Genomic DNA, 17,071 nt, shown 5'->3' with positions numbered 1-17,071 from the left:
CTACCAAGGACTCAAGTCCGAACTTTGCGTACTTGGTATTGAGAAACGGCTAATGTCTAATAGGAAGAGAATTGGCACTCTCTGCTTACTTCCGGTTTCTGGACTGGCTGCAGTAACACGTCTCTGTCCATGCGGGGGCGCTCGCAGGCGAGTGCAGAATGAATGGAGGTCTATGGCGAAATACCCATCAAAATCCACTTTTCTCAGGATATAATTTTTTGTCTAGTAATTTGAACGTTGTATTAGAAAGGAGATGCAAAGAAATTACACATTGCTGGGTGTTAGATTTTTTAGAGTCACTTATATGCTTTAAAAAGTCTTTTAAAGTGTCAATGACGTCATACACATCGTACGACCAGAGATACTGCTTTACGGCAATCCTTCAGTCACTTTGGTGATTTCGCGCTCTGCACTTTCTTTTCTCTCGAGGCATCGACAACACAGCTGACACAGGTAAATACACGTGCTAGACGAGTTTTTGTTTTGTTTGTTTCTGGTCCCGCTTCGGATGCCACGATGCCATCAAGCGGTATCTCTGGTCGTAATCAGTCCTTCACTGACCAATCAGCGTTCATTAGCAGAATGCTAGCGTGTTATGGGCAACAACAACTCAACCTGTAAGAAATCGAAAGGACATAAGTACTCGTTCATTCAACTTTCGACCTATAACCCATGTTGAACTTGCAAAACCTACAATAAAATCTGTGATTTCTCAACGGCAATCGGGTGAAAGAGACACATTTAGCCGTCTAGCCCCATTGACTCCCATTCAGTCTGCACTCGCCCGCGATCACCTCCAGTGGAATTCTAATGGAACTGCAACCAAGATCGATACAATGGGGCGAATAGGGAGTGCCAAGGCTCTCCGTAGACGGGCTCTGAAGTTACTCACTGACAGCTGGTAGGTGATGGTCCACAGACAGTAGGTGCACTGGGTAAAGATTACAATGATGAATCGCCAACATATAACTCACGTCACGACAGGACAGGACAAGACAAGACTGGGTGTCTCTCATGAGAATAAATACTGATGAGATAGAAACGAAGAGACAAAGCAAAAGCTCAACGTTCAACAATAATCTGACAAGGAGACTTCTTCTTGAGTTTTTTTTGGCGGTTGGCACACAACGAAATGGTGCATTACTGCCACCGACTGGTATGGAGTGTGGATCTGAATGTCTATTATTTATTTTATTCTAAACAAACAAAAAATGTAAAAAATAAAATTAAGTCTCAAATCCTCTCAATCATATCGATTATTCTAAGATAATGAAAAACAATTCCATAGCATTTATCTTTTGAGTTTTTTCTAAGAATTTCTACTAAATCAAAACTCATTCTCTTCCTTCCTTTTCCCCTCATATTTTTTACAATGTATCATAACATGTTCTATTGTTTCCTATTGCTCACAATATTCACATCTGCCGGTGTTATGTTTACCTATTTTATGTACCTATTTAACCCTGTGTGCCCAAATCTAAGTCTCGATATAATTGTCTCTTCTCCTTCCTGCACATCTCATTTCTTCCACTCTCCTCTGAATTTTGTAAAACCACCGTCCTTTACTCTCTTCCTCCTATTGTTTTTGCCACCTTTCCTTCAACCTCTGTTTAATAATGCTTTTCATTTCCATCTTACTGATGCTGATAAGGAGACTGAGAAAACAGTGACAAGAAGTAGGCTAGCTGAGGAAATTAGAGGGGAAAAGGATCTAGTGAGATAATATTCAGTGTAAGTGTTGGGTATCTTACCATATTACTATGGGTATCAGCTGCAGGTGAGGTGAGGATAATAGGAATCAGCTGTATGTGTGTGCGCGTGTGTGAATGAAGGAAAACAAACAGAAGGAAGAGACCGGGGGCCCGTTCTTCGTACGTTGCTTATTACATCCGAGATCAAATGACACATCCAAGATGATATCATCGTGCGAATCATGATCTGGCTAACTCGGTTCTTCGAACACACTTGCCGGATATGATTAGTATAGCTGGAATGTGTTATCTGAGATAATTGCGCGTTCATGCGCTGGTTAAAAGGGGATATGTATCGATAGTAGAAACATTGATCAGCAACGCTGCTATTGGCTGCTCAGCGTGGCCAAAGAACGCACTCAGTTTTTCTCTTCAGCAGAGCAAGAACTAATAGTCGAAGTTTATTCGGAATTTTAATGTTTAATCAAAACGCCAGGGAACACCTCAAAGTCTGCAAAAGCCAGGAGAGAGGGCTGGCAAAAAGTAGCAGACAATTTAAATCCGTTAGAAGTGGCCATGTTAGATGTTTTTATCACTTATTAGCTTATTTTTTTTTAATTTTAATAATTGCAGAATTACTTTGTTCATTGTAATGTCAGAGTCACCACACTAGAACATGGGAACTAATAAAAGTGAAGTACAAAAATATTCTACATAATGGTCATTTTTAGTTATATTATACAGTAGTCTCTTTTATAAAAGGCACTGTTAAATAAATGGTGTTCTGTTTATAAAAGCAACCAAGAAAAAGGCTGAGAAAAAAAAAAGAAAAGAAAAGATCTTAGTAGCCTACACTGTAAAATAATTTTTGCTGCATTAAATTAAGGCTGTATAGTCATTTCAACTGTTAAATCTTGAGTAATGATGAATTGCTTTGACTTGTGAAAGTGAAAACTGATAAACTTATGTTAATGTAAAAATATTTTGCCATGAGTTATCACATTTTTCCCCAGTGTAGTTCATTGTAATGACATTGTGTTTTCCTCTTTTGTGCACTTTTACATAATACACCAACACTTGTATCTGTTCCCAAGAAACTGGTGGCTGAAATATGTGCAGTAAGTGGACATTTTCTAACTTTCCAAAGGAAAGAAAGTATAAGACTTTGTAATGTCCATTTGTTTCCATTGCACTGGCCAGTGAATAAACCCTCTCAGATAACTGTCATACGGAGGAACTAGCCTACCTGCAAGTGCATAAATAACTTTACTTAATTTATACTTGTATGCTTTATGGCTGCAATATAAGTTGCAGGATTCCACATCTACAGAAAGGCCTACAGAAGAGTCTGCACAGACAGAGGAGCCATAGGCCTACAGGTGGGCAGTGTATAGACAACTTTTCCTTTTTATTTGTTGCATGAGGCATGTGTCTAATATCTCTTGTTGCAGGCACTTGACCACTGGCTTTTCTTTACAAAGAACAATTGAAATAAAACTCAAGGAACTAAGCATATTAGTCTTTTATTAAACATTTAATGAAAAGTGTTTTTGCACATGCAACAATGTCCCAGGCCCTGTCAGGTGTGCAACCCTCAGACTTTTCAGACACTGACATCTTCCCTTTAGTTAGCCAAAGTTCATTTCATTGTGTGCCCTTGTCCTGGCTAGAGCTGCATTGTAACTGGTTTGGGTCAGGGAATGGGGTCATAAAACACCTGTCTGCAGGAACATGTCATAATCACCTATGAAAAAATGCAGTTCTGTTAGGATCAGCATAAGTGTATGTAATACAGTGAGCTTGATATTTAATTGTGGAACTTTTCTTACCACTTGCAAATAATGTGCATACATGTGAATCTCTGAAAATGATTAAGTCATGCACAGATCCTGGCCATTTTGCTATCACATTTGTGATATGGAAGATTTTAGTCAACTGCCTTTTTTTTATTTTATATAATATTACTAATCTGGAATATTAAGAATCACAATAGTAACTGGGCTGCACATTTACATTGTGAATCCCCTTTCTGTTCACATAATCCCCTTCATTGAGGCCTTGATGGCAGTCTATGGTTTAGCCTATAGTCTATAGTACCAATCACGTTAGTAAAGCCTGAGTGACATATCTGTAATCGGCATGGTCATGATTGTATGATCTTCATAAAAAAATGATGATAACCTAAAAAGAATAATAAAAAAAAACTGCTTTACAACATTGGGTCTTAAGTGGCTTGGAAAAAATAAATAAATAAATAACTAAATAAACCTGTTTTTTTAAACATAAAAGCGACAAAAAACGACAATCTCACGAATCACGAGAAAATATATATAGGCTATATATATATATATATATATATATATATATATATATATATATATATATATCTATCTCAATATCTCAATATCTCAGAAAGTGCACTATCGCGCTGCGCTGGACTTCCCGTATCAGCTCCGCTTATGAAGCCGCGGTCTAATCCTGTTAACATGAAATAAGCTGCTCCCGAGCAGGTTTAAGTTTGCGCACATGTTGCTATGACAGCAAGTCCAGGATGAGCGTTGAAGAACCAAACAATCCAGGATCATGCCAAATCACCAACAATCAAATCCAGCTAAGTGAGTTAGCGACGTACGAAGAACGGACCCCGGGGGCCTATACCATGAAGCCGGTTTAGGTGGCTAGCCAGCTATGTTTCAGTTTAGTTTCCGCCAACCCAGGGTTTTAGGTACTATGAAAGTAGCTTAGCTTTAATCGGTGTTCGTCGCCATGGTATCTTACGCTGCACGGCTGAAGCCTTGTTTATACCAGAGCCCGTCTACGGAGAGCCTGCCCACTCCCTATTAAGTCCTATTGTACTGAATTTTGGTTGTAGTTCCACCAGAGTTCCACTGGGGGCGATCGCCCATGAGTGCAGACTGAATGGGAGTCTATGGGGCTATACGGCTAAATTTGTCTCTTTCACCCGATTGCCGTTGAGAAATCTCAGATTTGATTGTAGGTTTTGCAAGTTCAGCATGGGTTATACTTCGAAAGTTGAATGAACGAGTACTTATGTCCTTTCGATTTCTTACAGGTTGAGTTGTTGTTGCCCATAACACGCTAGCATTCTGCTAATGAACGCTGATTGGTCAGTGAAGGACTGATTACGACCAGAGATACCGCTTGATGGCATCGTGGCATCCGAAGCGGGACCAGAAACAAACAAATCAAAAACTCGTCTAGCACGTGTATTTACCTGTGTCAGCTGTGCTGTCGATGCCTCGGCTCGAGTGAAAAGAAAGTGCAGAGCGCGAAATCACCAAAGTGACTGAAGGATTGCCGTAACGCAGTATCTCTAGTCGTACGATGTGTATGACGTCATTGACACTTTAAAAGACTTTTTAAAGCAAATAAGTGACTCTAAAAAATCTAACACCCAGCAATGTGTAATTTCTTTGCATCTCCTTTCGAATACAATATTCAAATTACTAGAGAAACAATTATATCCTGAGAAAAGTGGATTTTGAGGGTATACAGTGCTATGCATAAGTTTAGAAACCCATAATGTAATGTTGGAAGTGTGGGGGGGAGAAACTGGAAAAAAAATGTGAGCACTGTTGCATATTTATAATGTACTGTTTCTCATTGTGTGCATTTTGTATTTTGGTGCTCAATAAACATATTTGAAAATAAAGAAACCCATGCTAAAGTTGACTAAAAAGAGGAATAAAAAATCATCTTTTGGAAACTGAACTTAATGCCTTAATTTAAAAAATTAGGAAAAATCCAACCTTTAAGGACACCAATTTTCTTTGTGAATGAATAATGTATCATAAATAAATAAATGTTCTTCCTTAAAATACAGGGTGCATAAGTTTGGACACCCCTATGTTAAATTCCCATAGAGGCAGGCAGATTTTTATTTTTAAGTTTTTTTTTTTTTTAGGATACTATGCATCCTGATAAAGTTCCCTTGGCCTTTGGAATTAAAATAGCCCCACATCATCACATAGCCTTCACCATACCTAGAGATTGGCATGGTTTTATTTCAGTTAGCCTAATAGCTGGTTTGATTTGCATTGAGAGATGATCTTATGGAAAGTACCCCATGCCAATCTCTAGGTATGGTGAAGGCTATGTGATGATGTGGGGCTATTTTAATTCCAAAGGCCAAGGGAACTTTATCAGGATGCATAGTATCCTAAAAAATAAAAAAAATAAAAAACTTAAAAATAAAAATCTGCCTGCCTCTATGGGAATTTAACATAGGGGTGTCCAAACTTATGCACCCTGTATTTTAAGGAAGAACATTTATTTATTTACGATACATTATTCATTCACAAAGAAAATTGGTGTCCTTAAAGGTTGGATTTTTCCTAATTTTTTAAATTAAGGCATTAAGTTCAGTTTCCAAAAGATGATTTTTTATTCCTCTTTTTAGTCAACTTTAGTATGGGTGTCTAAACTTATGCATAGCACTGTATATAACTGCTGAAATATTCGCACGTAAAACGTTTCTCAGGTCAATTGGAGCGAGTATCAAACTGAATTAGCCGCACCGCAGGAAAAGAGGAGGAGGGAGGTTGGTGCCGTCGGGCCGCACGGAGATGATTGGCGGGCCACCAATTGAATAGCCCTGCTATATGTCAAACCACAAGGTTTGAAAAGCAAATTTTGAACTTCTTTTGAACAAATTGTGCAAATCTCTCTCTCTCTCTCTCTCTCTCTCTCTCTCTCTCTCTAGAATGAGGATGAGGATGTACAATAAACAAAACCACAAAACACACTGTACTTTTCCAACCTGCTCATCTAACTAGTTTCTCCTCCCATCAGACGTCCGGGAATATCAGTCTTGAGTCACTCAGCTCTTGTTCAGTCTGTCAGGATGAAAACAAGAGAGAGGAACTGTGAAGAAGATCTTTCTGGATTTAGCCCAGATATGAAAAAGAAAACAGGTAATTTATTGTTGTAGAAGATTCATTTGTTAATTCATTTTAAAAAATAATAATAATTTTATCACTAAATTTAACAATGTTGTTTTCAATTCTCTCTTTCATTTTCTTCTGTAGGTGTTCTTGTTCTGCTGTTACAGAGATACACTAAAGTCAAGGCACGAGTGTGTATTAAAGACTCAGTGACAGCAGGAATATATGAGACATCATTCAGAGAAATGTTTCAGGATCCAGAACACAATGTTTTCTCAGAGGAGTTTAAGAAAGAAGCTTCACTCAGATACTCATGTAAGTCTGAGAACATTTACTCATTTACTGCTGTTCATTTCACTAATACTGGGAAGTTTTAGAAAAGTTAATGCTCAAATTAAATGTATAGATATGCTAGTTTTTAAAGTTTTAAAGTTTAAGTTTAACGGTTCTTCCTACAGGTCTAGTACAAAGTCAACTTGAGCATGCGTGTTGTTCATGGATGACTGATTTATCCAGTATGTGGATGACAAATTTACAAAGTCACAAAATAAATTATTGAGAATAGTTTTAGTAAATCATTATTTTACTCATGTGGATAATGTACACTTTCAGCAGATTGGATGGTTACCTATTGAAAGACGTTTACACTGAAAAAAAAAATTTGAGCTTGAACAAAAAAAATCTTTTTCTTGTTGACTCAACTTTTGTAAATAACAGTTATACAAACTGAAAATAAGATGTCAGTGAGACAAACAAATCGTTTAGTTGAGTCAACTTGACATTATTTGTTTTCTGGAGAGGTGCAACTATTCTGTAACAAATCTTTTGTAGTTGAGCCAATTCAACATTTTTTGTCTATTGGAAATCATTTGGTCATCACCATTTTGGTGATGAGCGTTTCCTTTGGTTGGGCAGTTTGACTCTTGGCTTTTTGTGGTCTTTGTAACAGTGTTTACTAAAACACATAATTTGTTGCTAAGAAAAAAGAAACCAAGATGATCAAGTTTTCAGCCTCATAAACTAGAATAAATCACTAATCTTATTTCTGATCAAAATTTATTATTTTTCTATTAATATTTTACCAGCAAAATTTTCTTGCAGCAAATCAGACATTCTGAAATGTGATTTTAAAATACATTATAAGGGAAAAATGTATTTTCTCTCACACACACACACACACACTCTCACTCTCACACACGCACGCACATCAAGAATCCGCAAATGAATCTCAACAATGGTGACATGCTTCATGCCGCAATGCATGCTGGGAGCCACCATAGTATTAAAATCATGGGTCCCAGCATGCATTGTGGCATGAAACATGTCACCATTGTTGAGATTAATATGCTGATTCTTGAGGTCTGTGTTTCTAAAAAAAAAAAAAAAAAAAAAAATCCCATAATGTATTTAAAAATCAAAATTCAGAATGTCTGATCAGTTGCATTAAAGTTTGTTGGTAAATATAATTTTTTTTTTCACAAATAATCACTTTTCAGGAATAAGAATAGTCAACTATTCCCCTGATGCTGTTATATAGATCAGCTGATCATTTTTGTTTATGGCTTTCTTTACAACAAATTATGTGTTTTGTTATACACTGTTACAAAGACCACAAACTCACATAATATGCCAAGAGTCAAACTGCCCAACTCAAGGAAACGCTCATCAACAAAATGGTGACCAAACGTTTTCAATAAAAAAAATCTACATCTGAACCTTATTCTTAATAAGAACTTCTGTTTCCTATAGACAAAAATTTTTGAATTGGCTCAACTACAAAAGATTTGTTACAGAATAGTTGCACCTCTCCAGAAAACAAATAATGTCAAGTTGACTCAACTAAAAGTTTTTTTGTGTGTCACAGACAACTTATTTTCAGTTCGTATAACTATTATTTACAAAAGTTGAGTCAACAAGAAAAAGCTAGGGGAAAATAGTACTAAGTTTTTTTTGTTTTGTTTTGTTTTTTACGAGATTTTTACAGTGTGGATTTTTGTTGAACCAACACATCAAAATCAGTCATTTCAACTTTTTTCAAGTTGTGTTTTAGCTTTCCTGAAACTAAAAATGATACAACAAAATAATTAATAATTGGGTCCCAGTGTATTTTAACTCCTATTTCTCTCGGGTTAATGTAAGACATGGACACTATACTAGACAAAGTATAATGCATCTGAATCTATGTAAGTGTAAGACTTTGTATAGTAATAGGACGTTTGAATACACATGTGCGCAGGAGTGGAATAAGTGGACATTGGACATTAAGGTTTTAACGGATAATGTTAGTTTTAGTATAAGAGTGAAGAAATTGTTTTTAGATTGGATGGCTTTATATATTTGAATATATGTGTATTTTGTGGGGTTTTTTTGTTGTTTTTTTGTGACAGTTATTTTTTTGTGCATGGTTTGTCATGAAAATGTCTCGTAAAAAAAACAAAAAAAAAAACAAGGACAGTTAATGCAAATTTATTGTGTTATCCTTGACAAAGAAGTTGTAATAATGTTGTATTGCTACTTTTATGAAACTCAAACTCAACGAATATCTGCGTATATCTGATCAGTTCACGTGATTTCTGTTGACGTCACTTACGTCTGATGTCATACGCAGAATGCATGGCGCACGGAAGCTGAAGAGCTATGATACTTTCTGTTGTAAACAGTAGTATTTCACCCTAATTTCAAAAGAATTTGTGAGAAGTATAGTCAAATTAAAAATATATTGATAATATTGGTCCACCATGATGATCAGGTTTGTTTGCTGAATGCAGATTGAAACGCTGTTTGGACACACTGGTTTAGCTTGTTGCCCGTGTTCTAATGCTTTATTTAAACTAGAATTAAAAAGGAAATCTAAATTTAAGTGTTGTTAAAACATTGAATTGGTTAATGAATGATTATAAAGCTTACATGCATGGTTTATGTAACTATTATCTTGATTAAGTGGTTAGAAGTTAGCATTAACTGTTTGAATGGTGTTCAGGGAGTTTTAGTTGATAGTAGTTTGATTTGAAGTAAATTCAAGGGTTTAGGATAAGAAGGGTAAAGTTGTCCCCTTAAAAACATTTACTACCAGTTTGTAACATATTTAGAGATTCATTTAGTGACATCAGTAATAAAACTGGGAGGGTATGGGAGGGACACACTATCCTATCTTACCATCTTACCTCTATTATGTGTGTTATGTGGGAATCAAACTCATGACTTTAGTGTTTGTACCGTACTATTCAAATTGAGCTAAATTAAGTTAAATAAACTTATGTTTTCTGTTTCTGCAGTTGTGGCTTCATCTGTGTGTTTGCGGTGCTGATAAACAAAGGTAAGCATCTAAATAAATTACATTTGAAAGATGAATTACTGCCACTGACTGTTAAAGTTAGTTAAAATTGACCATCTGCACAGAATGTTATAATAACTTCTGCAATATTATAATCCAGTTGGAAAACTTCCTGTGAAATGTCTTTTGCTGGTGTGTCGGTATCTTTAATGTCCTGGAGCCTGTTTCAGAAAGGAGGTTAAGTGAAAACTCTGAGTATGTTAACCCTGAAATGAGGGAAACTCTGGGTTTTCTGTTTCAGAATGGGAGGTATGTCAACCCTGAGAAAGCAGAGTAAGACAAGCCCGTTTCTGAAAGAGAGGTAACTTATACTCGGAGTCAGCTACCATGGTAAATTACTCTGTGAACCTAACCTGGTCGGGAGCAGGTTTTCTTCGGTAAACCCAGAGTTTCTTTCGGTCTCCTCCCCTTTTTTAAAGAGGAAGCGGTGTTTAAACACCTCATTCATTCTTTCAGCACATTTTTATTAATAAAATGAATCTTTTATTAATATATATATTTTATTAATATATATATTTTTTTAATAAGATGAAGTCTATATTAGTCTATATGGCAGTTCAAGGAGTCCCCTCCTTGAACTGCCACCTTACCGTGGTGGAGGGGTTTGAGTACCCGAATGAACCTAGGAGCTATGTTGTCTGGGGCTATATGCCCCTGGTAGGGTCTCCCAAGGCAAACAGGTCCTAGGCGACGGGTCAGACTAAGAGCGGTTCAGAAACCCCTTATGATGCCAAAAAAACAGAGGACCGTGACGTCGCCCGGTATGGCGCAGCCGGGGCCCCACCCTGGAGCCAGGCCCGGGGTTGGGGCTCGTATGCGAGCGCCTGGTGGTCGGGCCTCCCCCCATGGGGTCCGGCCGGGCTCAGCCCGAAGGAGCGACATGGGGCCACCCTCCCGTGGACCCACCACCTGCAGGAGGGACCGTAAGGGGCCGGTGCTAAGTGGATCGGGCGGCAGTCGAAGGCGGGGGCCTAGACAACCCGATCCCTGGACGCGGAATCTAGCTCTAGGGACATGGAATGTCACCTCTCTGGCGGGGAAGGAGCCTGAGGTTGTGCGTGAGGTTCAGAGATTCCGACTAGAGATAGTTGGGATCACCTCTACGCACGGCTTGGGCTCTGGAACCACACTCCTCGAGAGAGGATGGACTCTTCACCACTCTGGAGTTGCCCATGGTGAGAGGCCGCGGGCTGGTGTTTGTTTGCTTATAGCCCCCCAGCTCAGCCGCCATGTGTTGGAGTTCACCCCGGTGAACGAGAGGGTCGTTTCCCTGCGCCTTCGGGTCGGGGATAGGTCTCTCACTGTCGTTTGTGCTTACGGGCCGAACGGCAGTGCAGAGTACCCGGCCTTCTTGGAGTCTCTCGGAGGGGTGCTGGAAAGTGCTCCGACTGGGGACTCCGTCGTTCTACTGGGGGACTTCAACGCCCACGTGGGCAGCGACAGTGACACCTGGAGGGGCGTGATTGGGAGGAACGGCCCCCCTGATCTGAACCCGAGCGGTGTTCTGTTATTGGACTTCTGTGCTAGTTACAGCTTGTCCATAACGAACACCATGTTCAAGCATAAGGGTGTCCATCAGTGCACATGGCACCAGGACACCCTAGGCCGGAGGTCGATGATCGACTTTGTGGTCGTTTCATCCGACCTCCGGCCGTATGTCTTGGACACTCGGGTGAAGAGAGGGGCGGAGCTGTTGGATCCGATGGCGGGGGAGGAAGCTGGACAGACTCGGCAGACCCAAACGTACTGTGAGGGTCTGTTGGGAACGTTTGGCCGACTCTCCTGTCAGAGAGATCTTCAACTCCCACCTCCGGCAGAGCTTCGACCAGATCCCGAGGGAGACTGGAGATGTTGAGTCCGAGTGGACCATGTTCTCCACCTCCATTGTCAACGCGGCCACTCGGAGCTGTGGCCGTAAGGTCTCCGGTGCCTGGCGAGGCGGCAATCCCCGAACCCGGTGGTGGACACCGGAAGTAAGGGATGCCGTCAAGCTGAAGAAGGATTCCTATCGGGCCTGGCTGGCTTGTGGGACTCCTGAGGCAGCTGATGGGTACCGACGGGCCAAGCGGACTGCAGCCCGGGTGGTTGTGGAGGCAAAAACTCGGGCCTGGGAGGAGTTCGGTGAGGCCATGGAGAAGGACTATCGGTCGGCCTCGAAGAGATTCTGGCAAACCGTCCGCCGCCTCAGGAGGGGGAAGCAGTGCCCTACCAACGCTGTTTACAGTGGAGGTGGGGAGCTGTTGACCTCGACTGGGGATATCACCGGACGGTGGAAGGAATACTTCGAGGATCTCCTCAATCCCGCCGCCACGTCTTCCATTGAGGAAGCAGAGGCTGAGGGCTCGGAGGCGGACTCGTCCATCACCCGGGCTGAAGTCACTGAGGTAGTCAAGAAACTCCTCGGTGGCAAGGCACCGGGGGTGGATGAGATCCGCCCTGAGTACCTCAAGTCTCTGGATGTTGTGGGGCTGTCTTGGCTGACACACCTCTGCAACATCGAGTGGCGGTCGGGGACAGTGCCTTTGGACTGGCAGACTGGGGTGGTGGTCCCTCTTTTCAAGAAGGGGGATCGGAGGGTGTGCTCCAACTATAGGGGGATCACACTTCTCAGCCTCCCTGGGAAAGTCTATGCCAGGGTACTGGAGAGGAGAATCCGGCCGATAGTAGAACCTCGGATTCAGGAGGAACAGTGTGGTTTTCGTCCCGGTCGTGGAACACTGGACCAGCTCTATACCCTCTACAGGGTGCTGGAGGGCTCATGGGAGTTTGCCCAACCAATTCACATGTGCTTTGTGGATTTGGAGAAGGCATTCGACTGTGTCCCTCACGGCGGCCTGTGGAGGGTGCTCCGGGAGTATGGGGTCCGGGGCCCTTTGCTAAGGGCTATCCGGTCCCTGTACGACCGGAGCAGGAGCTTGGTTCGTATTGCCAGCAGTAAGTCAGACTTGTTCCCGGTGCATGTTGGACTCCGGCAGGGCTGCCCTTTGTCGCCGGTTCTGTTCATAATTTTTATGGACAGAATTTCTAGGCGCAGCCAGGGGCTGGAGGGGGTCAGGTTTGGGGACCACACGATTTCATCTCTGCTCTTTGCGGATGATGTTGTCGTGTTGGCCTCATCAGGCCAGGACCTCCAGCATGCACTGGGACGGTTTGCAGCCGAGTGTGAAGCGGCTGGGATGAAAATCAAAATCACCTCCAAATCCGAGGCCATGCTGCCCTACTAAGGCAAAAGACCTTAACTCACCAGAGTGTGAAACTGAGAAAAATGACTTTAAAGTTATCTTAATGTCCTGGCAATTGAGTTATAGGTATAATATTGTAATTTTCACATGTTGTAGTGTATACCTTTATTAACCCATCTACAAAAAAATGTTGAACTCAAATTTGACCTTTGACCCTTTTTCGGAAGTTACTGTATTCTGCCTTAGCATTGCCCACAAAATGACAATCGGTCATACCAAGGCAAAAGACCTTAACTTCTATTTTATAGCCAATGTTATGCTTAAAATGTAAGCAATATGAAAAATGGCTTTACATGTATCAACAAGAAGTTAAAGTAGTGAGAATAGTTGGAAAAGTATGAATGGTTTTAATTAACATGAATTTCATAAAACAAAGTTGATTAACATCACTAAAGTATAAAAGATGTGGAACATTTAAAGTTTTTTTTGAAAAACTGACTCTAAAACTGAAGTGTGTGTGTGTGTGTGTGTGTGTGTGTGTGTGTGCGCGCGTGTGTGACTCGGTGTGTGTGTGTGTGAGAGAGAGAGAGAGAGAGGTGCGGGCGCGATCGAACAGTGGGATCGATTCGCGTCCGCGCCTCTCTCTTTCTCACGCACGCACGCACGCGCGCACACACACACACACACACACACACACTTCAGTTTTAGAGCCGGTAGCAAGTATTAAAAACTCGTGGTGGATGTAATGGATTTGCCTTCTCGTCGGTTGTTTGACATGGATTTTAACCAAGGTTCAACAAAAGGTAGGCTCTAAATTATTCCTGTTGCTGGTGTATAATGGGTGTGTCGTTGCGGCTCCAACCAACCAACTAGCGTAGTTTTCAGTCAGTGGACTGTCATTGGCAGGCGAGAGCTAGCTATGAAGCATATTTTATTTCAGTTGTACATGTAGCTTTGTATTACGGGCTGTGAATTAAGATATCATACAAGCCTGCTCTATTCAGCGTTTGTTACTGGATAAATTGTTGATTATGGCTCGAAAAGTGTTTGTGTCTAGTTTGTGTAGTAGTATCACTAGCTTAAGGCTACCGCTAGCTATTATTGGATGTTAAATATTCAAAGCCATCTCCACCATCATTTTTCCCCGAGAGTATGCCATTCTTCAAACCTAACAAAAGCAATCACTGTGAAAAATGTACGTGTGTGTCTGAGGTGATTTAATTGCTACATCATAACCCCGTAACTCCAGCGCGGCAATACTTTGATGGTCGGTTAGAAGGCAGAGTGCCGTAACTTCACGGCAGCGCACCCGTAACTTCATTCGAGTGTTCAGGAGCAGCGAGAAACGAAGGCATAAAGCCGTAACTGACGTTACGGGCTTCTACCATAGTTTCCCCTTGGCTTTTTGAAGTTACGGCAAAAACATAATCTTATTCCACCCAAAAAACAATCGAATTGAAACTTGATGTTTGTCTACATGATAAAACTTATGTTTATTGTCCTAAAAATTACAATAACTCATTTTTGCCAAAAATTGAAGTTACGACCTTTTGCCTTAGTGCGGCAGCATGGTTCTCAGTCGGAAAAGGGTGGTTTGCCCGCTTCAGGTTGGTGGAGAGCTCCTGCCTCAAGTGGAGGAGTTCAAGTATCTTGGGGTCTTGTTCACGAGTGAGGGAAGGATGGAACGGGAGATTGACAGGCGGATCGGTGCAGCTTCTGCAGTAATGCGGTCCCTGTACCGGTCTGTCGTGGTGAAGAAGGAGCTGAGCCGCAAGGCGAAGCTCTCGATTTACCAGTCAATCTACGTTCCTACTCTCACCTATGGTCATGAGCTGTGGGTCATGACCGAAAGGATAAGATCCCGGATACAAGCGGCCGAAATGAGCTTTCTCCGCCGGGTGGCTGGGCGATCCCTTAGAGATAGGGTGAGAAGCTCGGTCACTCGGGAGGAGCTCAGAGTAGAGCCGCTGCTCCTCCACATCGAGAGGGGTCAGTTGAGGTGGCTCGGGCATCTTTTCCGGATGCCTCCTGGACGCCTTCCCGGGAAGGCGTTCCGGGCATGTCCCACCGGGAGGAGACCCCGGGGAAGACCTAGGACACGCTGGAGAGACTATGTCTCCCGGCTGGCCTGGGAACGCCTCGGTGTCCCCCCGGAAGAGCTGGAGGAAGTGTCTAGGGAGAGGGAAGTCTGGGCATCCCTGCTTAGACAGCTGCCCCCGCGACCTGGCCCCGGATAAGCGGTAGAAGATGGATGGATGGATGGATGGATGGATGAAGTCTATATGACTCCTTAACTGGCAACTGAAAATACAGTAGTAGATTAGAGTTACATAATGTAGTTCTGAACAAATTCTACAGAATTAAACTGTGGCATTTACTGAAAATCACTGAACTGTGTATATCAGCATATTGACCGCAAAGGGCGCGCTCGCGAGCACCCTTCTAAGGCCTAAAATGACAAATGGGACACCCTACAGTCTCACGGACTTAACGGACACGCGTACGCGGCAGCCATTGTAAGTCCACAAGACCGAAAGTGCATATGAAGTGTGCCATTTGGGACAGGGCAATTGATGTGTAGACACATAATATTAACATTACCTCTGTAGGCCTCTCTTAGGCAGCAGAAACTCTTTATCCTCCTGTGAAGATGAGCATTTGGTTGAGTACACTTTATAACACTATTGTCATAATTTCTGGTGTATTGAGTCGGCTACTTACAACTGCCTGGGGTTCTGTTGGGACAGGAGGCTCCAAAAGACAGATATTACCATCAGAATCTGTTGGGACCAAAAAAAAAACCGAACCCAAAGTAAAATAAATGAAAATATCAAAAATAGCCTATATAAAAAATAACACATGTAAACCTCTTACATTTTATGAAGACCCTTAGATCTTCGGGAGTGACTGGCTCTGAAGTCCCTCCAGGAATTCCCTCAGCCAAAAATGCTGCTGCACTGCTAGACACTGGATGCTATTTATTTAATATGTCAAATGTTTGTAAAGTCAGGTAGCCTTCACCCATGATATGCTCAAGCCTTACTTGATTGAATTATGTTTTTATATTTAATTTTCAGCTGCTGCCATGTTCTTTTAATACCTGCAGGATTGCACCTACATGAGAATTAAAATTAGGTTGAATAACATACTGTTCTTCCAGTTTCACCTCTGATATTATAACAGTTGGGCAAGTTACTCTAATGACATCTTCAACAGTGTAATTAGATTCATGTAATAATGACTATCTTTAGAAAGTATTGGTCTACTTATTACTAATTACTAAATCCCATATCAACCTCAACCACTTGAACGATACAAGGAGAGACAAAATACTGCACTTTTAATGCTTTCAAATAAACAATATACAATTGCATGAATTATTCTTGAATTGACCAAAGTGTGTAGAGGGAGAAGATTACATTAAAAATATACCTTTTAAAATGTATGTTAACCCTCTGGGGACCAAGGTGTTTTTGGGGCCCTTGAGATGTTCTGACATGCCTTGACATTTGTGCTTTTTTCAGTTATTTATAAACATGTTACTGGCTAAGGTGTAAATTCACTCTATATAGCACAAACAGGGCTACCATAATATGCGAGCAACGTGTATGTAGATGTTTGTATTTTTAAGAGAATAATGTTTATGCGTGGTTATTGGAAAAAATAAAAATGAAAGTTGCTGAATTAAGACCACAAAACACATATTAAATATGTGTCCACAAGACTTTTGACTAATGGATGTTGTCCCTTTGAGTTCTAGCTTCAAAATTATGTGAAAATAGTCTTGCTTTATCGTTCACAAAAAAAAAATACATTGATTTAAATGGTGTACAACAGGTTTTGCTTGGAAATCCATTATGCGAGGGGGAGGAGTAGTTTACACCTTAGATTACAGTGTCCCACCCACTCTGCATAATGACTCTGCCTAATGAGCCATTCATTCAGGTGTGACACTGACTG

The 17,071-nt window shown here is 41.2% G+C and overlaps 1 protein-coding gene across 1 annotated transcript in view; it reads left to right on the top strand.

The window, feature by feature from the left end:
• Positions 1-9,302: 9,302 nt before the first annotated feature.
• LOC307170500 (uncharacterized protein) overlaps positions 9,303-17,071 on the top strand; it is a gene marked incomplete at its 3' end in the record, with an annotated part of 41,243 nt that continues 33,474 nt past the window's right edge. The window contains exons 1-2 of the mRNA XM_079891621.1: positions 9,303-9,344; positions 9,871-9,911. Of these exons, the coding sequence (XP_079747747.1) occupies positions 9,334-9,344; positions 9,871-9,911 (52 nt within the window). The 5' untranslated portion in view covers positions 9,303-9,333. The remainder of the gene's footprint in view (positions 9,345-9,870; positions 9,912-17,071) is intronic.

Source organism: Squalius cephalus, assembly GCF_949319135.1.
Source record: "Squalius cephalus genome assembly, chromosome: 13".
In the NCBI taxonomy this organism is placed as follows: Eukaryota; Metazoa; Chordata; class Actinopteri; order Cypriniformes; family Leuciscidae; genus Squalius; species Squalius cephalus.
This window is presented reverse-complemented; position numbering and strand designations above follow the sequence as displayed.